Source organism: Rutidosis leptorrhynchoides, chromosome 4 (assembly GCF_046630445.1).
Source record: "Rutidosis leptorrhynchoides isolate AG116_Rl617_1_P2 chromosome 4, CSIRO_AGI_Rlap_v1, whole genome shotgun sequence".
NCBI lineage: Eukaryota > Viridiplantae > Streptophyta > Magnoliopsida > Asterales > Asteraceae > Rutidosis > Rutidosis leptorrhynchoides.
Genome location: NC_092336.1, coordinates 45,704,779 through 45,727,726, shown reverse-complemented (window position 1 = coordinate 45,727,726; position 22,948 = coordinate 45,704,779). Strand labels below are relative to the sequence as shown.

The 22,948-nt window shown below is 32.6% G+C and overlaps 2 protein-coding genes across 3 annotated transcripts; one reads left to right on the top strand and one right to left on the bottom strand.

Moving 5' to 3' along the window:
* Nucleotides 1–11,257: 11,257 nt before the first annotated feature.
* LOC139843799 (uncharacterized) lies at nt 11,258–14,835 on the bottom strand. 2 transcript variants are annotated; one of them, XM_071833952.1, is made up of 6 exons: nt 14,746–14,835; nt 13,481–13,590; nt 13,269–13,310; nt 12,505–12,802; nt 11,999–12,121; nt 11,258–11,819 (listed from the first exon to the last, which is right to left on the bottom strand). In XM_071833952.1, exons 2-6 carry the CDS (start codon nt 13,586–13,588, stop codon nt 11,461–11,463), a joined length of 930 nt encoding a protein of 309 aa, XP_071690053.1. In that variant the 5' UTR covers nt 13,589–13,590; nt 14,746–14,835; the 3' UTR covers nt 11,258–11,460. The 2 variants fall into 2 exon arrangements, with proteins under 2 accessions (XP_071690053.1, XP_071690054.1); XM_071833953.1 differs by lacking the exon at nt 11,999–12,121.
* A 3,256-nt stretch (nt 14,836–18,091) lies between these two features.
* On the top strand, nt 18,092–21,136 carry LOC139843260 (synaptotagmin-2-like). The gene is made up of 11 exons (XM_071833330.1): nt 18,092–18,218; nt 18,329–18,427; nt 18,771–18,821; nt 18,897–19,020; nt 19,109–19,329; nt 19,426–19,500; nt 19,578–19,654; nt 19,735–19,981; nt 20,053–20,403; nt 20,684–20,815; nt 20,882–21,136. The coding sequence occupies exons 1-11, from the start codon at nt 18,108–18,110 to the stop codon at nt 21,011–21,013; spliced, it is 1,620 nt and encodes a 539-aa protein (XP_071689431.1). The 5' UTR covers nt 18,092–18,107; the 3' UTR covers nt 21,014–21,136.
* Nucleotides 21,137–22,948: the final 1,812 nt, after the last annotated feature.

The window sequence follows — 22,948 nt, the reverse complement described above, 5'->3', positions numbered from 1 at the left end:
ATAATAATAATAATGAATAAATAATAAAAGAAGACTACCTTTAAAAGCTTTTCTAAAAAAATTTGTCCCATACCAAGCTCGAACCCATGACCTCTTGTTCCCCTAACTCACTCCCAAACCACTCATCCATCTGATTCTTTCTGGATTAAATCACTGACCAAATTCATTTAACCCATACGTACCCTAGTCCAATGAGTAATTAATGGCCCAAATTAGTAGCTCATTTAACTAGCCTAATCCATCGGCCCAATACCAAACCTCTCGGATCAGAAAAGAAAGAACAGGTACGATTAGGGCATCACGTCTCTATCATTAACATACGTATCCATCATCGTATTTATTTTTCTTCTAATCATCATTATATTGAACGTGTATCATCATAATGAATCATCCTCTTATCAATCGTGAATCACCATCATACACCGTATGATATTTTTATTATCGAGCCATATCATCATCATAATTTAATATTATCGATTAACATCACTGTATCTTTCCCCTATGATCATTATTGACATCACTACCATCAATATTAACAACGATCCTAAACATCATCATCAAAGCTTCGGTTACCATCATGTATCGTCATCATTTAATCGTATGTCATCTCTATATACAACCATGGTTTTCGTTTATAGCTTAAATGGAAGTAGGAGCTGTTGTGCAGCTCGCGATGGTTTAACAGGAAAAAAATAACTCTGCCCAAGTAGTTGGATTTATGGCACGTTGCATTTGAATAATAATGGAAAGGAATAGCAAGTTGCATCGTGGGATTTTTATTTTAGGATATTGCGATTAATCATTGATTCATTAGCTGTAAAGTCCTTTGCGTGGGATACAAGTGGTGCATACAAGAGTCCACACTTTGAAGTTTTCCTTTTTTTCTTGTTCGGTTATAAAAAGAGCAACTATCATGACTTTACTAGCAATTATTTATTTGAATTAACCATATTTAATAATTGTAGTTATGTTATTCGAAGGAGCTTTGAATAACCTGTATTTAGAAACTATACGAGCAGCAGCAGTGTTAGTGCTCTTCGAATGAACCGAGGTAAATAGGCAGTAGTTCATAATGGCTGCAGCAATAATCATGGTAGCTGCAAAGTGGGGGGTTGAGTCGTTTTTAAACAGAAGCAGGAATAAAGAACTAACATTTTCAGCGACAGTTTAAATGATGGTGGTTTGAGCTGGGTTCGTGGTTATGTTGGTTGATGGTTATCACGAGTTTAGAGAGAGAGAGAGAATTGGATCATGGTGAGGTGGTAGGGGTTTTAAGGTAAGGTGATGGGTCACGAATAGAAGGGAGAGATGGTGAGTGGATTGTGATGGTAAAGCTAGCGGGTGTAGTGGTGGCTCGTTTGTTTGAAGATGGTGATGGATGGTATGAGGAAGAAAGGGTGACATGGTGGTGATGTATGATGGTGCTGCGGTTGTTAGTGATTGTACATGGTTGATACATGACAAGGTGATAGATGGTTATTGATACGGGTTGTGGGTTCAAGAAGAATGTGGTTTAGGGTGTGGCGATTGTAGGTTGATCGAGCTGTGTAAATGTATATTGTAGATATATATTGAGAGTAAAGATAGATATATTGAAGAGAAGAGAATGGGTTTGAGATATATATAATGATAATGTTGTTCGATTATAACAGAAAAATAAATAAAGATAGTGAAGTGATCGTGGCTCTGTAGCAATTGAAATCGATAGGTGAATGAATCAGAGAAGAAAAAGAATATAAAAAAATAAAGATCCCAAACATATTTTGTATCTGTTATCCATCAAATTTTGTTGTGTTATAAGATTTAGAGACAAGGATATATGAGTGGATTATGATGTGTAACAACTCTGTACGAATTCTTGTTTTATAGATCATATTCCTTTAATGGAACTAATTAAATGATATATTGATATCAATAATAATACATATAGTTATCATCTTTATTTTTGTGATCCTAATCTTTTAATTATAATTATATCATTAATAATAATAATATTAATAATACTAATATTGATTTTTAATATTAATAGTAATAATATAATAATTATATATATATATATATATATATATATACATATATATATATATATATATATATATATATATATATATATATATATATATATATATATATATATATATATATTTTAGCTTGTAATATTTAATAGTATTATTATGTAATAGCTTTTATTGAATATTTATTATTTATAGATTACAAAATACATATCATAATGATTTTACATAGAGTCATATATATTTATATGTAAATTCATTTTAAATTACACTTAATTATTTTGTATCTTATTTTACACATTCAATTTCCAAATGATTAAATAATATTATATTAATTATTACTTATATTTATTTATATGTATATTTACATATTTAATTACACCCAATTGTTCGTGAATCGTCGGGAATGGTCACAGGTTGAGGGAATATATTAAAACAGTTCAAATTTTTTTGGAGATTCAGTTTAACAGATTTTGCTTATCGTGTTGAATTGATTTAAAGATTTAAGTTTAAAATTGGTCGGAAATTTCCGGGTCGTCACAACATCGCGAGGTACTTGACCTCTATATGATACATTTTACGAACATTGCATTCGTTTTTAAAAGACAAACTTTCATTTACATCAAAAGTTGACGGCATGCATACCATTTCCTAATATATCCAACTATGAATGACTTGATAATAATCTTGATGAACTCAATGACTCGAATGCAACGTCTTTTGAAATATGTCATGAATGACTCCAAGTAATATCTCTAAAATGAGAAAATGCACAGCGGAAGAATTTCTTTCATACCTGAGAATAAACATGCTTTCAAGTGTCAACCAAAAGGTTGGTGAGTTCATAGGTTTATCATAAAACAATAAAATTCATCATTTTGATAGACCACAAGATTTAAATGCTGCATGGTACAAATGGGCCCGAATCTTATACCCACGTGTAATGTACATGCGATATCTTTTAAATACAGTACACCTTTCTCGTGTACGAAATCCTTTTTCATAAATCTTAGTAACCGTACACATATCTTGTGCACAAAAATAACATACACATAACCTGTGTATAAAATCATTCTCTCGATACATAACATTCACTTTTCATTGCTTTCATAGCTTGGCTTGGTAACCGACCTTAATATATAATGCGCATAATAATATCCCCAAAACAGAACATTTCGTCTGTATAATAATCATATAAACTTCGAAGTACTAAACACCACGCCCACTAGCCCTTCCGTCTAGTGAACATTCTGGGTGGAGGTGTTAAACCCGGTAGCTACCTTTAGGATTCGCGTCAATTAGGCGTGCACTAATTCTCAAAATTAGTGATGTTCCCTAATTCTTAGGTTACCAAGCAATAATAATCAGGGGAAAAATATTCATAACAATTGTGGCGATTATCACGTCCACATAATTCAATGGTGGCAATTATCAAGTCCACATAATTCATTCGAGGAATGTTTTGCTTGTGTCTATCTCGTCAAACATTTATAAAAGCATTTCATGTGTTCGCAGTTCAAAATGTATTTCAAAAGCATTAAAAAAAACAGTTGTAAAAGTAGCGCATGTATTCTCAGTTCCAAAAATGTAAAGAGTAAAAACGAATCAAATGAACTCACGCATATAAATATTGTAAAACATTTAATAAAGCATTTGCATGTATTCTCAGCCCAAAAATGTAAAGAGTAAAAGGGATTCAAATGAACTCACCTAATGTATTTTATAGTAAAAATACATATGTCTACATTGAACAATGCAGGGTTGGCCTCGGATTCACGAACCTATATCATTCGTATATATATTAAAACATATACTCGTAATCTAACAATTATAACTTTATATGTTATGTAATTAATTTATATATATATATTTGAAAATAATTATTATTTATATAGTTATATATACATATACATATATATATATATATATATATATATATATATATATATATATATATATATATGTTAAAAATACCTAATTTTTTTTATATGATTACTTATATAAAAATTGTTAATATAATATATTCGTACATATATGAAATATTACTTATAAGTATATTTTTATATACTTAATGATATAGTAATTAAAAGTTATATTTGATTATAATAATAATATTAATAATAACATTACTTATACTAATAATTATAATAAGAATCGTAGTAATAATAGTGATATTTATTATAATACTTGTAACAATATTAATTTTACTGTTAATGATAGTCATGATAGTGATTTTAGTATTTACATAATAATAATACCCGTGATAATAATATTACTTAGGTCAATCTTTGCACTTCTATTATTTATAAAAAAGATGTTAATACTAATATTTACGTAAATGATAATAATTTATTTTACTTTCATAATAATAATAATAATAATAAACATATTCATGATAATATTATTAATATCATAATTAATACTTATAATAATATAATAATAGATATAATACTTATAATTATGATAATAATAATAATAATAATAATAATAATAATAACCCTAATCTTAATAATGATAATAATACTAAAATGTTAAAGTAATAATAATAACGCTAACGCTAACGCTAACGATAACAATAATAAAGGTATCAAATAATACCTTAAAATCAATAAAAACAATTAAACTGCCCGGGCCGGAATTCGAACCCGCGACCTCTGCTTTCCCTCAAACACCCCTAACCATGGCCCTACTGAATCATTTCTGTTTTAATAAAGGACCCGAACTTGTTTTAATCTGTATGTACGACTTCCACAGCAACAAAAAAATTTGATGGATCTCAGCCCCAGTCAGATCAACTCCCTACGGCCCAATCAACATAGTCTTTGCCCAACAGAAATAGCATTTAAGTTTTACGACCCAACCCTTTTTTTTATTTTTTAATTAGGAAACCTATGAGGTAATAGCCACAATATAAATCGATGGGTGTGTGTGAGGGTTTCATTGATCGACTACAAATAGTAGTTGCAGCAACAATCTGATAACAGTAGCATTCATTGGTGGTTTGGGTTTGATTGTTTGTGGTCGACAAAAAGGAGGAAGGAAAAAAAATAACTTGGTTGATTGAACAGCTGGATTTCCACGATTCCCACTCCTTATACTCAATTCATCATCTTTTACGAACAAGTAGGGATTAAATATGATACTTTTGTCATCCACCAAAAACAATACAGCATGTTTTAATATTAATTTATTGACCCAACATGCAATATAAATAGAGGAAAGTTTGGTTGTTTTGGTTAGAAACGAATAAGAAGAAAGTGGCCAGCGGTCCGATGCATTAACAGAAACTAGGAGTTCAAATAGTGGTGATTAAGGTGTGTTTTATTGGTGATCTCAATTCTGGGTTTACAACAAATCAGGAGGCAGGAACATCGTAGCAACGAAAGAAAAAAAAAATGAAACGAAGGAAGAGGAAAAGGAAGGATGATGGGGTTCGATGGTTTCATGTGTAAAGGAGATAGAGAAAAGAGAAATAGAGATAGATGTGGCGGCTTTTCGAATGAAGAAGAAGATCGTGTGTTGTTTACGTAAATCAACAGAAACATTAGGTAATAACGTTATGAGTTTGATCGATTGAGGTGGGTTACGTTTAATGGTAGCGTTTAATTGAAACAATAGCAAGTAACAATGGGTTTTGAGTGATGGTTATCATATGCAAGAAGAGGAAAAAAGAGAGATAACGTGCAAGGTGGTGGTCTTCGGTGGTAGTGATTCTCGTGGTGGTTCTTTAGTTGATATGAAGAACAAGAAACAGAAAAAGATATTGGTAGTTCGATGGTGGATGGTTAAATGGAGATAGTTTTATGGTTCACTTACTCATATGTAGGTGTATATGTATATATATAAGGATAAATATAAGAATTCTTTATCTAATAATTAAATATATTAATAATTATCTGTAATCAATCATATGAACCAATTTCCACAGTGAAGCAGCCATCAAATGATTATTTGTACCGACAGTTCACTTGGATATTAAATCGTGTTCATTGCTAAACAGTTAAAATATAAAAGTGTTCCTAAAAATCCCAAATTTTAAAATTAAGTATATTTAATTATTTCACTCATTAACTGTTTGAAACCTGATCAAAAAGGTTCGATAATTATTTATTTTCTGTTCCAATTTATATGTACGGAGTACTAGTATTTATTCTTAAAAAGGTAAAAAATATTTTCATGAAGCCTAAAATCTTCGTAATCGATTTACAGTTCAACTTTCATTTTAAATCTTCATACATATGTACTATATCATTATGAACACTAAAGAAATGTCAACCGAGTGTTACAGACGTTTATAGAATAGGTCCAAAATCATATTTATTCAATATGCTCTTTATATATATAAGAACATTTTTAAATAATAAATTTTTACTAAGTAAATATATTTATTAATTATATATTTTAAACAATTAAATTTAATATAACAATATATATACACAAGTAATATTTATATATATACTTACACACACACACACACACACACACACATATATATATATATATATATATATATATATATATATATATATATATATATATATATATATATATATATATATATATACATATTTACAAACACTGGTTCGTGAATCATCGGGAATTGTCAAAGGGTAAATGAATACATGAACATAGTTCAAAATTTTTGAGACTTCAATATTACAGACTTTGCTTATCGTGTCGGAAACATATAAAGATTAAGTTTAAATTTGGTCGGAAATTTTCGGGTCGTCACAATTCATGGCATATTTCGAAAGACGTTGCATTCGAGTCGTTGAGTTTATCAAGACTATTATTAAGTCAATTATAGTTGGATGTGTTATGAAATAGTATGCATGCCGTCAACTTTCGATGTAAAGAAAGTTTGTCTTTTAAAAACGAATGCAATGTTTGTAAAATGTATCATATAGAGGTCAAATACCTCACGATGTAACCATATGTTATTGTATTCGTCCTTATGGATTAGGACGGGATGCTTCAAATATTGTTTCAAATACACAAATAAATAACAGATGGATTATTGATAGTGGTGCTACGGACACCATGACTTTTGAGGAAAAAGATATTTGTCTTAACTCAAAACCCAATAAACATAAAATTGAAACTGAAAATGGAGGGGTTATCCAAGTCAAAGGGGGAGGTACTGTCTAAATATCTTCAACACTAACACTTAAGAATTGTTTACATGTTCCCGCTCTTTCCCAAAAATTATTATCTGTTAGTCACGTGACCAAAGAACTTAATTGTACCGTACTATTACACCTAACGTTCTGTATCTTACATGACATCAGAACGGGGGAGATAATTGGTCGTGGTACTGAACGTGATGGGTTATATTATGTTGACGAAGTTACTCAAAATGGTACTGTTATACTAGCTCATGGGAATCCTGATAGACAAGCTTGGTTATGACATAGACGTCTTGATCATCCTTCTTCTAGCTATTTAAATGTTTTATTTCCCAAGTTATTTTCTTCGAATAAAACTCTTGAGTGTGAAACATGTATTTTGGCCAAAAGCCATCAAAACTCCTATAAGACTAGTAATACAAAAACTGAACAACTTTTTGCTTTAATTCATTCTGATGTTTGGGGACTCGCAAGAGTCAATGGGGGACATAACTTTCGATATTTTCTTTTATTTATTGGTGATTGTACCCGTATGACATGGACGTATTTTTTAAAAACCTAATCTGAAGTTTTTGACAAAATCACTTTGTTCTTTAACATGATTCAAACACAATTTTCAAGTAAAATCCAAATTCTTAGGTCCGACAATGGTGGTGAGTTTGTCAACACCCAAATGGATCTTTTTTGTAAACAACATGGCATTATTCATCAAACTACGTGCCCATACACCTCACAACAAAATGGGGTAGCTGAAAGGAAAAATCGAATCCTCTTAGAAATAACTCGCGCTCTTATGATTGAATCAAAGGTTCCCAAATCTTTTTGGCCGGAAGCCCTGGCCACTGCCACTTATCTTGTTAACCGACTTTCTACTCGAGCCCTTGACCTTAAAACCCCCCTAGAAGCTTTAACCAAATTCTATAAAGCTCCTTCAAACCTTACTCTTAAACCACGAATATTTGGATGCTATGTATTTTTTCATATACCTAAAAATGAACGAACCAAACTTGATGCTTGCGCTGAAAAATATGTCTGTGTCGGGTACGGAGTAAACCAAAAAGGATATCAATGTTACAACCCTAAGAAAAAACACATGTTTACTACTATGAATTGTGATTTTTTGGAAACCGAGTACTTCTATGCTACCCAACACACAAGTCAGGGGGAGACGACATCCAATGACAATGTGAGTTGGCTAGACATACCATCATCAGAAGAAGTCACTCATAACATCCCATCTATCAGTACTACAACTGAAGATCCCCCCGACAACCCTCAGGTAAGTACGGAGTTTATGGAAATTGATACTACTAACCTTAAAAATGAAAGAAATGTATCACTACAGGAAAATTCTACAGGTCAACCCGATTTTCAAACTGAACTTGAACCACAAAATGATAATGAACCACAAACTGAACCTGAACAACAAACAGAACCTCATTCCGTTCTCCCTCCAAGAGCCAACCGGGGAGTTCCGCCAAAAAGATACTCACCAGAAATAGAACCTCGGAGATCAAGATATCCAATGGCGAAAATTGTCAAAGGAAACTTGTCAACAAAGGTCAAACAGTTCACTTCCGCATTATACTCTGAAGAAATTTCAAACTCGGTGGAACAAGCCCTAAAATCAGCTCACTGGAGAAAAGCAATGGAAATTGAAATGGAGGCTCTCAAAGCAAACAACACATGGGAAAAATGTGTTCTACCCGAATCAAAGAAACCAGTTGGTTCTCGATGGGTCTTTACAATTAAACATAAAGCTGATGGTACAGTTGAGAGATACAAAGCTAGACTTGTAGCCAAAGGATATACTCAAACTTATGGTATTGATTACTTAGAAACTTTTTCACCAGTAGCAAAAATCGATACCATTAGAGTCCTTTTTTCAGTAGCTGCAAACAAAGATTGGCCACTTCATTAGTTCGACGTAAAAAATGCCTTTCTACATGGAGAACTTAAGGAAGAAGTTTACATGGAAGGACCTCCTGGCTTCACTTCAGACTTCAAAGAAAGGGAAGTTTGTCGCCTTAAAAAATCTCTTTATGGGTTAAAACAATCCCCACGGGCATGGTTTGGGCGTTTTACTATAGCAATGAAAAGTTGTGGTTTTAAACAAAGCAACGCTGATCATACTTTATTTCTAAAGCAACGAAACAACCTTATCACATGTCTCATAATTTATGTTGATGACATGATTATTACTGGAAATGATCAAGAGGAAATTTCAAAATTAAAGACAAATTTATTTAAAGAATTTGAAATGAAAGACTTGGGAGGGCTTAAATATTTTCTAGGGCTTGAAGTTTTAAGATCAAATAAGGGAATCTTTATTTGTCAAAAGAAATATATACTTGACCTCCTTGCTGAAACATGTATGATTGATTGCAAACCAGCTGACACACCGATGATTCCGAATCAAATATTATACATGGAAAAAGATGCCGACTTAGCTGATCGAGGTCTATACCAAAGAATAGTAGGAAAGCTCATTTATCTCGCTCACACTCATCCAGACATAGCACATGATGTAGGGGTTGTTAGTCAATTCATGCATCAACCTCAACACCAGCATATGGAAGCTGTATGGAGAATAATCAAATACTTGAAAGGAACAGTTGGAGACGGGGTATTATTCAGCAAAAATAATCACCTAGAAACCCAAATTTACACTGATGCAGGGTACGGGGGAGAAAAAGGAGACAGGAAATCAACCTCTGGGTACTTTGCTCTCATCGGAGGTAATTTGGTCACATGGAGAAGCAAGAAATAAAAAGTTGTAGCCTTATCAAGTGCCGAATCCGAATATAGAGGGATTGCTTGAGGTGTTACAGAAGCTCTGTGGATTAAGAAACTCTTGACAGAAATTGGGTTTCCACCTAGTGAGCCTATCAAGATTATGTGTGATAATGAAGCAGCTATAGCTATCTCCGAAAACCCAGTTCAACACGATCGAACCAAACATATAGAAATTGACAGACACTTCATCAAAGAGAAACTTGAGACGTAAATTATCTTTCTTCCATTCGTGAGATCTGAAGACCAGCTAGCAGACATCCTAACAAAGTCAGTCAACGGAAGACTCTTCAAAGACGTTCTCTTCAAGTTAAATATCGGGAATCCCACTATTTAACTTGCGGGGGTGTGTTAGAAAATAAAAAAGACTTAGCTTATTTTTGGGATCAGATTCACATCATTTCCCTTCAATGTTCTACAGCCAAATGACAACAAATCACAGCATCTCTTTCCTTGTTTACAAAAGGCTCATTGCCTTGTTTAGGTTATAGCCGTTTGAGTCTTTGCATATAAAATGCAGGCTCCTTTGTACATTGTAAATCAATTCAAGCATTATCAAGCAATCAATAATACGATCAATTTACAATTCTTATTTTCAATATAGTTGTCTTATAAAATCCTTGATTTGCACACGTAAGTTAATTAGCAGGCAATTGCATACCAACACCAACTGAAAAAAACTGTTACGAAATTTTAATATTCTCTCTATTTGTCTCGGTCAAAAAGATGATATCTTTAAACTTGAAAAAATGCGTACAAGAAAATGTTGATATTGGGTTTCAATGTTTCATACGGAGTATATTGATGTTATAGGGCTTTAAGGCCCACTTCTAACGACCCAACAACATTATCTTCTTTTGTCGTTTACTTGGGCTTCCTTTATAAATAATAGGACTGTAGTACAGTTTATATTTTTTGAATGTACAGGTTTATAAATTTCGACTAATATTTGACAGTTTAGACCTTATGGTTCGAACTTCAAAGAGTATTAGTATTATTATCATTATCATTATCATTATCATTATTATTATTATTATTATTATGTTTATGTTTATTTAAATAGAAGATCTTTACAATGAAATATCGCCCATACCCTACTTTTGTGGGATTGGGTATTGTTGTTGTTGTTGTTGTTTACAATGAAATATTCATCATTAATGACCAGAGAGCTTAGTAGATTACTATTACATATTTGGATTGAGATTAACAGTTTTGATAACTTGGTATTTAGGATTTGGGCCGGACTAGTTTTAACAGCAACCGAAAATAGAAAATGGAAATGAACGGACCAAAAGCACAAGCAACTTGGTGTTTGCATAGAAGACATGGATCAAAATCCCCAGAGAATTAATCAAGAAGATAGGACCAATAATAATTTTCGTAATCATGTCCAAAACTGAGCTACCGCCTTATTCTTAACCAAAAATCTTATGACGAACGTTATTACATCGTTTTCTAATTTTCGGGTAATTTGAACAAACTGGCTATGCCTATTGAGATATTGATAACTCTAAGGATAAAATCTTGTGTTAATGGATATACCCCTTCAACCAGATGGGCTTGTTAATACCTCTTTTACACTTCTTAACCGGATCCACTTGTTTTCCATCATAGGCATTGGGCCTTTTAACCTGATCCGCTTGTTCTCTGTAGTGGACTTTGGGCCTGTCAAACGGATCCACTTGTTCTTCATAGTGAGCTTTGGGAAAGTTAACCTGATCCACCTGTTCTCCATAGTGGGATTTGGGCAAGTTAACCACATCCATTAGTTCTCTGTAGCGGACTTTGGGCCTCTTAACTAGATCCACTTGTTTTCCAAAGTGGGCTTTGGGCCTGTTCATCTGATCGACTTGTTCTCCATTATAGGTTACTAGTGTGCTTTCTTCAACTGTTCCATTCAAAGCAGAATAACAGTATGATAAGGTCAACCTAAACTCATATTAGATTGAAATAATGTGATAGGTAAATGGATAAACAATAAACTATCAACAACGATTATGGATTGAAGATGGAGTGATTGTATATATTTATATTTATATACGGAGTAAAGAAGGATAACTAGAATACCATCACCCTCCACGTGTCTTTTAGTCCTCCTCTTGTAAACGTTCCAAACTGTGGGTATGTTGGGCTGCTGCAAGTCCATAGGCTGGGCTTCACTATTGGTCTGGATGACATTGTTGGGTTGCTCTTTATCACAATGAATCATGAACAAAATTAGTTTGAAGTCAGTTCATTTGATTGGTACCAAAGGGCTTACAGCCTGCGGTAAGAGGTTTGGGGTTCAAGCCCCGTCATGGACATATTGGTGAATTAATAGGTGTTGGGTACTTGGGTGTGTAAGTTGCAAAAAAAAATAAAGTTTATTTAATTGGTTGTTTTTTCATCAAGTGTGGCAATTAGCAACATACAGCTTTCATTATATCATTCGGATGTAGCATTGGTCTAGCATTGGTCTTTTCGTTATACAGTATATAAATGCCAAAAGAATACCATCTTGCATCAGCTATTTTAAGTGATAAAGCACTCAAGCTTTCCTAAAAACAATTAGTCAGAATGAGAAGTAAGCTTACTTTTCTTTAATGCCCGAGACTGTGTTTCATGGTCTTCAGACTCCTCCTGTGAATTGGAAGCAATGTTGCAGTTCTGTTTCGAACTTTTAGGTGAAAATTTAACAACCCCAGAGCAAAAACTGGTTACGGAGTTGAAAGTTTTAATGGAACTGGTGCAGCATTCTTGCCAATGGAGTAACGAAAGGTCTCTGATTACATCATTTAGACCCAAGAACGCATTTGAAGAAACATCACTTAGCAGTGTTGAGCGGTGAACATCCATCAGGTTGATAGATCTCACCACATCCAACAAATCACCCTGCATGTATATATCTCTTTTAAATTCAGACATACCGAATAAACAAGATGTGACAAAATTTGCAGGTAGCGTAGGTTGTGAAATGGGTCAAAAAGATTTAGGTTGAAAGTGGTCATTCATTTCTTTTGGTACTGGTGGAAATAAATGCCATCAAAGCAACCACATTTTCGTCCATTTATTTATTAACGCGTCACTTGTAATTAGAAAGATTTGATAGTACAATAATAATCTGAATCTATTAAGTAATGCAAATATACAATTTAAGATGTTGTTAGCATAAAAGGAGATTTAAAGCGTTTGACCCGTTCCTTATTAGCTGACTTATAATTTAGCTCATCTGACCCGTTCGAGATATAACACGACCCAAATTGACCCATTAAGGGTAGGTCACCTTTGTCACCTCTAGAATAAATAAATTCACAATTAATTCACATCAGAATTTTAGAACTGTCTTAGATCCGATTACCTTTTTAATTTTGTTGCTATTGAATCCATGCATCATAATTATCTGCAGACCAAAACAAAATATGTTCATCGCTTTGATAAGAGTTCAAGCAAAGTAAGCAAGAATTGAAGTGTGCATGTACGAATTGATCAATGTAGATCTTCGATTAGCAAGATATATTAAATCTAATTAAATGAGTGATAGTTTCAAGAGACAATGATCGAGGGCCTCACCTTTCGAAGAATAACAGGATCTATCACGTCCAGATGCTCCAAGTTAAGGTAATCTTCAAGTGTCAACTTGGGGATCCATGGTTTTCCTGGTGCTCCCTGTAACTCCATTGCTGTGTATTTTACAAGTTCACTTTAATGTATTGCAACAGTTTCAATAATATGAGATTCTTATTGACAAAATAAGCGTAAAAGTGAAAAACGCCCGACTTTTGCAGATTAATAAGTCTGCAAATGGAGTCCAATTAGTTATGAATTTGGGCAAGTTGTTATTGTTTGCCAATCACTAGTAAACTTTAGAAGCTATTTTAAGTTTTCAAAACACTTTATGTTGCCATTAATCAGATATAGTAATAGATAACACAAGGAAGTTAATCAAAATTGATATGTCTGGGTACCCTCGACACCAAAACCGGCATGGTAAAGCAAATCACAATAATCTAATATCCAGCGAAGAACAGTATAAGGCAAATCGTAACTTCCTACCATGTCTCTTACATAAACCGGCTAACTGAAACACGTGTATGATTGACCACAAAATGCATGTTTAACAACTATAAATTTCAATATTATGTTTAATCTCTACCAACTCAAACATTACAATTCCGTGATTCAAAATCGCAAGCTCAGCCTGATTTTAGAGTGAATTTCATGATTTCATTTGAAGTCATAATAATCAATCATCAGTGTTAATTAAGTAATAAAATTCTCAAATAAAAATGAAAACCGCCTACAATTAACCATCAATACGATATCTCTTAATCTGATTCATCAAAGTCGCACTAATTTAACCTTGAAAACGCACATGAACTCAAACAAACAAGCTTAGAAGCTAAAATCCCACACTAAGCAAACCTAATTCCTTACTTGAGTATTCAACAATTTATATATTTAGTACTCCGTATTTGTGAATATCTACCTCAAAATCAATGTAACAACAACGAACTGAACAGCAATCAGATAACTGTGAAAATAAACGGCGTTTTACTTCATTCATGATGATATATACACGATGAATCGATGGAATAAGTTTGTGCAAAATTATGAATTATAAGGACTGCGCAATTCCTGAAAACCTAACTACAGAAGGTATTCATCCTGATTTAATTAGTAAGCATAAAATTGAAATTCGAAGAATCTAATACAGATTCAACACGAATGATAACAACAATTTAGAAGTAAATTAAATAAATAACAGCAACAACGATATAACAGTTGGATTCATATAGAACAGTGAATGGTGATGCTAGAAGCAAATGATATGATACCTGAAATGAATGATCGCTTCGATGGAATGAGATCGTTTGATTTTGGGAAACTTTGGCGGTTAGATGGAATATATTTTTACACACGTTTTGGTTTTTGGTTTATGGCTTTATGCAACAGTGTAACAGTCTAACAGACGGATTTTAGAATTCGGCCCTTTTAGATAATTACATTTACAAAAACGACCCTTGAAATCTAACTGCTTCCTCGTGAGATAAATCTAACTTCTTTGTCGTGGTTATTCATTCTGTTTATCTAAACATAGCATTGAAAATTATGATTAAGGAATTTAGACATGTAAAAGTGATTGTAAATTGCCTATAACTACTACTCTCTACAAGTAACAACTACTGTTAGGTACAACATATTTTTGTAAAATTTTAAATCTTAACTATAATCTTTGAGGCCATTCATTGAAAAATCTTTTTCTCTCATTTTCTTTATCTAAATTAACATTTTTATTCTTTGGAACCATTCTACCATTGTTTGGTAGTTGAGGGAAGGGATGTAAAAATTCAAACTAAAAAAGAATATATAAACCAAAAATCACCAATCTTCGTAGTTACACGCCCCACAAATCCACAATGTTTCAATATCTAGCGTTGTGGGCATTGTAGCATTGTCATGTAGGAATTCTGACGTTGTTGATCGCTGTAACAAATGGTCTAAGTGTTATTGCATATTGTAAGTAGGGATGGCAATAGTCACCCGATCCGATGGATATTCACCTGATCCACCCGCTTTGTGATGGATATGGATGAACCTAAATGGATATGGATACGGATATGGATGAACCTTAACGGATATGGATATGAATTTGGATGAAAAGTTTCATCCATGGATATATCCATTACCACCCGAAATACATATTCAAATATATAAATATAGATATATGCGTACATATTTACGATTACAAGTTTATTTACCGTTAAATTTACATTTTTCTTTCAACCCAAAATGAAATAACTATAATATATTATAATAAAACACATATGTCTAATAAAATAAACTTACAAATTTCATATTTAATTTTTCATAATCTATGTTTTATAGTAAAAATAAAAATGTTGTTATATCTTCGACAAGGATTACACATTCTTATGGATAGATTTTAATTATGTCATGTCATATTTATTTTTGCTACACTACGTTTTTATTTTAATCAAATATTATAACATTTTTTTAACATCCATTGGATATCCATTAACCCGCTAAATCCATTGGATATGGATATGGATGGAAGACCTGAAACTAAATGGATATGGATATGGATATGGATGAACAAAAACTAAATGGATATGGATATGGATACCGCATCACCCGGTCCATATCCGATCCATTGTCATCCCTAATTGTAAGTCTCTAGTTCATATCGAGTGTGTAATGTTTAATTCAATTATTATGTTTTGACATTATTGTAATTATAGAATAGACATGGGTTATGTTTTGCTTATGTTGTTTTGAATGATTATATTTATATTTATTTGTATGTTGATGTAATTGTTAGTCGTTTAAGTAACGAGATCGTTAAAGTTAAAAAATAAAAGTTAACTTACAGGTAATTCGCACGAATTAAAGAGTCATTCGTACGAATGACAAACTTATTCACCTTCGTGTGTTATGTTGGTGTAATATTATGTCACTCTGTCCATTCACACGAACGTGTGAGACATCTGTACGAATGTCTTGACATCACACAGATGAGACCTTACATAAAATAAATGGAGGTTACAGGTTCATTCACATGTGTCACACTTTCGCAAACCCTAGCGGTGATTTAGGTATTCCAAGTCCTCACAAATCATTCCCAATACAATCTAATCAATTACAAAGGTAATAGGTTTGATTTATTCGATCCCTCGACCAAAATTTATCCGTTTAAAACTCTTTATGTTGATTTTCGCTCAATAAATCGAGTATACATTTGTTATCAAGATCATTAGGTATAAGTGTATAACACTAAGGGATATTTTAAAAACTTTGAATATGTACTTTTACTTTTTTACTAAGGAAAAAATTAAAACTATATAAAAACTAGGATCACTTCATCAAAACCATGAAGACCAAAACATACAAACAATGATGCTGATTCGTACACCACTAAGTTTTAGCCATACACCATCAAACGTGCATTAAAGCATTGTACTGTACAACAGTCTACCACATATTTAGTGATATATGGCTAAAATTAGTGGTGTACGAATCACCTCCCTACAATGGGGAATTGAAGGAAACCGCGAGTTCCAACTTACAAGACGACAGAAACTAGCTAGGAGCCCGAGCACCACAACTAAACAGAATCAAAACAATTACAAGAACAAATTAAACGAGAAACCAAAATCAGCCTACACCAAGGACGAAAAAGAGAGACCAAATCTACCGTCTACCGCCACTGGAAGATTAAGAGCTATCTCCCGCAAGCAACTGCGTAAGAACCAAACCCGAAAGACAACTAAAACTAAACAACACCCAAGCAAACAGAATCAAATGACGTTGACAGTAAATTTTTTTTATTTCAATTCGATCACGTGCACCTTCTTCATCTTCTATTTTTACTTTATAACTACCCATTAACCTTACTTCATTTACCACCTTAATGGATCATCAATCATCATCATCAATTACGATTAAAATAATTTTTTGAATATCGGGTTAAAGGCTATAGCTAAACAACTAATTAAACAATTTCCATGTTTTAAAACAATATTAAAGCATCAAAACCGTTGTTATGAAACACGTTAAACACCAAGTCCGATGGGTATGGATCCAATACACGTTGGCATATAACATGAATTGAATGTTTGTCCTTTTATAGAAGTTACATGCATTTTTCTCTAATGTCATTTTCTTTGTACTACCATCATAAAATCATGCATCAAGCATAATATGAAAAATACGTACAAAGACTACTTAAATGTTGCGTTTTTTTTTAATGAAATCACATTAGATATGACCTGGGTTTCTACCATTTTCCCTTTTGATGTAGGCAGTTTCATGTGATCTCTATAGCCTGCGTTCTTTAATTTTTTTTTTCCATTCGAAGAAAGTTAATTTATAATTTATTTTCAAGTTTCGTTGTTGCCAATTTAATGTATGGGTAAAAATATTATCACAATTGTGTTCCTCTTTCTAAATCTTTTATATTTCCATAATTGGATATGTATGTGAAGAATAATCATCAGATTTGTGTCGTTATGAGACATATTTTTTTGACAAGATTTCGTAATCTCATATCATAACTGCCATCGTCATTTGTAGATCATTTTGAATTATAATTCGTTTTCCACTTGCGGTTCATCTTTTACTTCACATATTTCTTAAAAGTTTTAGAAAAAATTGTGTGTGATTTGATAAAAGAGTGAAGATGGGTATAATAAGCGCCATTATGGGCTTTTTCGGTTTTGGGATTGGATCCATACTCGGACTTGGGATTGGTTATTTTTTCTTCATCTACATTCAATCATCTGACGTTGAGGTTACAACTTCTATCTTCACTAATGTTTCTTGATCTACAATTGGTTGTAATATGTAACTAAACTTCATCTATAAGTTAAAATTGTAATTTATTTTTTTTACATAATCAAGACGCCTGAAATTCGGCCTTTGGTTGAGCAAGATGAACCGGCACTGCAAAGAATGTTCCCCGAAATTCCAATTTGGGTGAAAAATCCCGACCATGATCGCGTATGTTCTTGTTTCTTCATGAATCTATTCCCTCGTTCCTCAAAAAAACTATCCCAGTTTGACTTCCGTGGTCTTTCTTTATCTGTTTTAACTTAAGATGTTTTTGTTTGTATGATATAATATTTCATGAAAGTTATATGAAGGAATTGCGTTTTAAATGTATTTTTTCATTGGTATAACTTTTGTGAAGTATTTAATAATGCTAACAAAACAATTGAAAGTCAAAGTTGAAGGTTGAAAAGTCAAATGAGAGGTTTTTTTTTTGGATGGAGGGAGTATCAAATAAGAATTTAGATTCTGGTTTTTGAGTATGAATTTTATTCGGATATTTTTTAATGCATAGGTTGATTGGCTTAACAAGTTTATTGAACTAATGTGGCCATACTTAGACAAGGTACATTATTTTTGTTCTGTTTACATCAGGCCATTAAAACAATAAAATGCAGTAACACTTTACATGTTATTGTAGGCAATTTGTAAAACTATACAGACAACTACTGAACCTATGATCAAAGAACAGACTCCTCAGTACAAAATCGATGAAGTCGAATTTGATTCGCTTACATTAGGCTCCCTACCGCCTACTTTTCAAGGTTATCATAATTATCTAAATATTGTACCATGTTTATTTGTTCTTTTGTTAATAATTTCTTGCTAAGTTATGATTTTAGTTTGTTTCAGGAATGAAAGTTTATACCACCGATGAAAAGGAAATAATCATGGAACCATCGTTTAAATGGGCCGCAAATCCTAACATACTTGTAGGTATTAAGGCGTTTGGGTTGCGGCCCACTGTTCAAATCGTTGATTTGCAAGTATTTGCGTCTCCGAGGATCACTTTAAAGCCATTGGTTCCAACTTTCCCATGCTTTTGTAAAATTCTTGTTTCTCTCATGGAAAAGGTAAGCAATTGTTCAAAATCATATACTAAAATATGTTGAATTTAGTACTTAAAAGCTAAATCTCAAAATATTTCCTGTTATATATTTATTTTCCAGCCTTATGTTGATTTTGGAGTAAAATTAAGTGGGGCAGATCTCATGTCAATTCCAGGCTTGTACGGGTTCGTCCAGGTATTGTTTTTCTGCAAATGGGTCAACATTGCCACCTCTGATAAGATGTAACTTAATGACATTTGTTTTCACTTCAGGAGCTTATCAAAGATCAGGTTGCAAATATGTATTTATGGCCAAAAGTACTTGAGGTACCAGTATTGGATCCTACCAAGTAAGTATTCGGGTCCATATGTATTCATTTTCAAACAAAAATAATTAAATAAAAATGTTATTTACCGTTTTAAATTGCAGAGCTATGAAAAGGCCTGTTGGAATGTTGAATGTGAAAGTTATAAGGGCAATGAAGCTTAAAAAGAAGGATCTTTTGGGTGCGTCTGATCCTTACGCAAAATTGAAACTAACCGAAGACAAACTTCCATCGAAAAAAACAACAGTGAAGCACAAGAATTTGAATCCTGAATGGAATGAAGAATTTAATCTAGTTGTGAAAGATCCAGAAGTTCAAGCTTTAGAAATCATGGTTTTTGACTGGGAATCGGTATGTTTTGACTACTAGTTTGACTTTCAAAAGTCAAAAGTATGATCAGTTTTTGTTGATTGATTCTGTAGGTGGGGAAACATGATAAAATGGGCATAAATGTGGTGCCATTGAAAGATCTTACACCTGAAGAGCCAAAAACAATGACTCTTGATCTTTTAAAGAACATGGATCCGAATGATCCGCATAATGAGAAGTCACGAGGTCAAATCGTGATTGAAATGACGTACAAACCATTTAGTGAAGAACAAATGACAACTGATATTGAAGATGTAAGCGCAATGCAAAAACCTCCTGAAGGTACTCCTGAAGGCGGAGGTTTGCTCGTTGTTATAATCCATGAAGGTGAAGATCTCGAAGGAAAACATCACACGAATCCATCCGTTCGTTTGCTTTTTCATGGTGAAGAAAAAAGAACCAAGGTTCGTTTTTCTAAAAATCGCAAGTTTAATGGTAATGGTAGTGCGATAAATTAACCATCACAAGATAGCCCAGAAGCTAGGGCACTGACATCTTTGGAAGATGTTTTAGGTTCGAATCTTGTGGTGGTTAGAGAATAATCTGTGGGCCATGTACAGTAGAATATAAGATCGAATACTCATCCTCCCGAGTAACCCGAACAGGGTGAAACAAAATAATTTTATTAATGCAATAACTTCTTAGATTGCGGTTTTTTGACATTATGTTTGGGAATTTTTGTAGCCTATGAAGAAGAACCGAGACCCGAGATGGGAAGAAGAGTTTACATTTACGTTAGAAGAACCACCAACGACCGAGAAAATGCATTTGGAAGTTGTTAGTACTTCGAAAAGGATGGGACTAATTCATCCAAAGGTACAACTGGCCCTTAATAACTTCTTAATAACATATGAAGTACATTTTTAACATGTATTTTGTTAGGAATCATTGGGTTATATCGACATAAACCTTGGGGATGTTGTGGAAAACAAACGGATCAACGAGAAATTTCACCTTATCGACTCAAAGAATGGAAAACTTCAAGTGGAGTTGCAATGGAGAGCTTCAAGCTAGATGGGATATCATTGTGACTATGTTGACAACATGTCACATTACCTAATCAACTTCAGTTAATAAACTTAAGTTAAATCAAAAGCCAATTATTTTTGTGACATCCTTAACTAGTTTACGCATGCAAAATGTATGTTAATGACGTTCACATGATTAATCATTTGATGGATCATATATATATATTCATACTATCGTATGCCTGATACTTCTCGACACGATACAAAACTCAACTTGAAAACTGTTGGGTAGTTATCCCACATCGGCCAGTGGACTAAAATTTAACTAGTTTATAATAGTTTGGGATGAAAAAGCCAATAGAAATGACTATACGATTTCGGTACCTTTATTAGGTCAAACCACTTCATCTATGCCATCAAACTCTTCAAAATCAGACTTCGGTACCCCATAACTTTTAGGGTTGAATTGGGCTCAAGTCTATTAAACTCTTTAAAAACGACAAAAAATAAACAAGTTTGAGTTCGGATATTTGACCACAAACACGTTGACCCGACCCAAATTGGCACCATCTATGTTGTGAAGACTGGTTTTGTAAATACGAAATTTAAGTGCTTGTTTACAAATTTCTTCAATCACATTGTCTTCAAAGTATATGTTTTCTGACTTAGTTATGTGTTTCATTTAATATATGATTTATTCATGTTTATTAGCTTGATCATGATTAACTTTTTCTCTTTCAGATTTAATATGATTTCTGGATCAATAATTGAACTATAGGCTAATATTAAATGATTGATGTTTTTGATGTATAAATTTGCTCTTTTGTTGTCATTTCAATACTCTCAACACGTTTTTTACACAAATATACACATAATATTCACTAGATGGCTTGAATTCAACCTCAATGTCAGAGAACACCTCAATATTACGAGACTAATAGCCCTTTGGTTGTCATTTCAACTTTTACTTTTTAGTGCATTTTAATAATTGCTCTAATGAACATTTTAATAACATTTGATACGGAGTAAGATATCATATTTATAATTGCTCTAACGAACATTTTCAACAAATTCGTATTTGATCTTTCTTGTTACCATTGTCATTCATAACCAGCAAGGAAAAATAATTTGTGCGTCAATGAGGTACTCCTGTGAATTATTTTACTTTTAAGGTCCGTTTATCGTCACAAGTTTATCAAGTGTTATGTGTCCGGCATGTGATGACACCTAACATAAATAATGACTAAGAGTTTAAATTATGATTTGACCGTACGTATAAATACCATTTCTCTCTTTTCTAGTAAATATTGCGAGTAATATTTGAATATCAAAAGAGAAGTTATTTCGTATCAATCTCGAGATGGATTCTTAATTCGATGTCTTCAAGTTGATTATGGGAGTTTTCTCGATACATATGACTTCAAAAAATTCATCACATTCACATGAACGAAAAATGCAATTTACCCAAAATAAACTAAAAACACTTATTTTTATATAATAAAAAATATACATACAGATATTGCAACGTTGTTATGATGTTATCCTTTTCATTGTATTTCACATTCGTTGATTAAAATAATAGGGACCGTATGTTTGGTCCAAATCCAAACACACGAATAAGACGTTACGAAAGCATTTTTTAGCGGAGACAACTCAAACAATGTTGGTTCTCTTTTGGTCCACTAACAAAATAGCAAACCAACCATCATTTAAAGGTCTAATCAATCTTACCCTAGCCATTCGACTTAATTATAACTTTATAATCAGAAACAGTTCTTAATAACTTCTAAATTTACGTGTAAACATATTCAGAACAATATATAATAATACTATTATTAATTAATTTAATTAATAATTAATATATTAATTAACGGTTTTAATTAGCCGGAATTTTATTACCTAAAATGTTCTCAATATATACTTCGCCTTTATTATATATATATATATTCTCTGGTCACTCATATATTCCGCCAATTCCGTG

Coding starts and splice junctions, on each gene's coding strand:
- LOC139843260 (XM_071833330.1), top strand. CDS start 18,108: ATGGGTATAATAAGCGCCATTATGGGCTTTTTCGGTTTTGGGATTGGA. Junction 18,219..18,328: donor TTCAATCATCTGACGTTGAG/GTTACAACTTCT, acceptor TACATAATCAAG/ACGCCTGAAATTCGGCCTTT. Junction 19,330..19,425: donor TTGTTTCTCTCATGGAAAAG/GTAAGCAATTGT, acceptor TTTATTTTCCAG/CCTTATGTTGATTTTGGAGT.
- LOC139843799 (XM_071833952.1), bottom strand. CDS start 13,588: ATGGAGTTACAGGGAGCACCAGGAAAACCATGGATCCCCAAGTTGACA. Junction 13,311..13,480: donor ATCCTGTTATTCTTCGAAAG/GTGAGGCCCTCG, acceptor TTTGGTCTGCAG/ATAATTATGATGCATGGATT. Junction 11,820..11,998: donor AAGACACGTGGAGGGTGATG/GTATTCTAGTTA, acceptor TGAATGGAACAG/TTGAAGAAAGCACACTAGTA.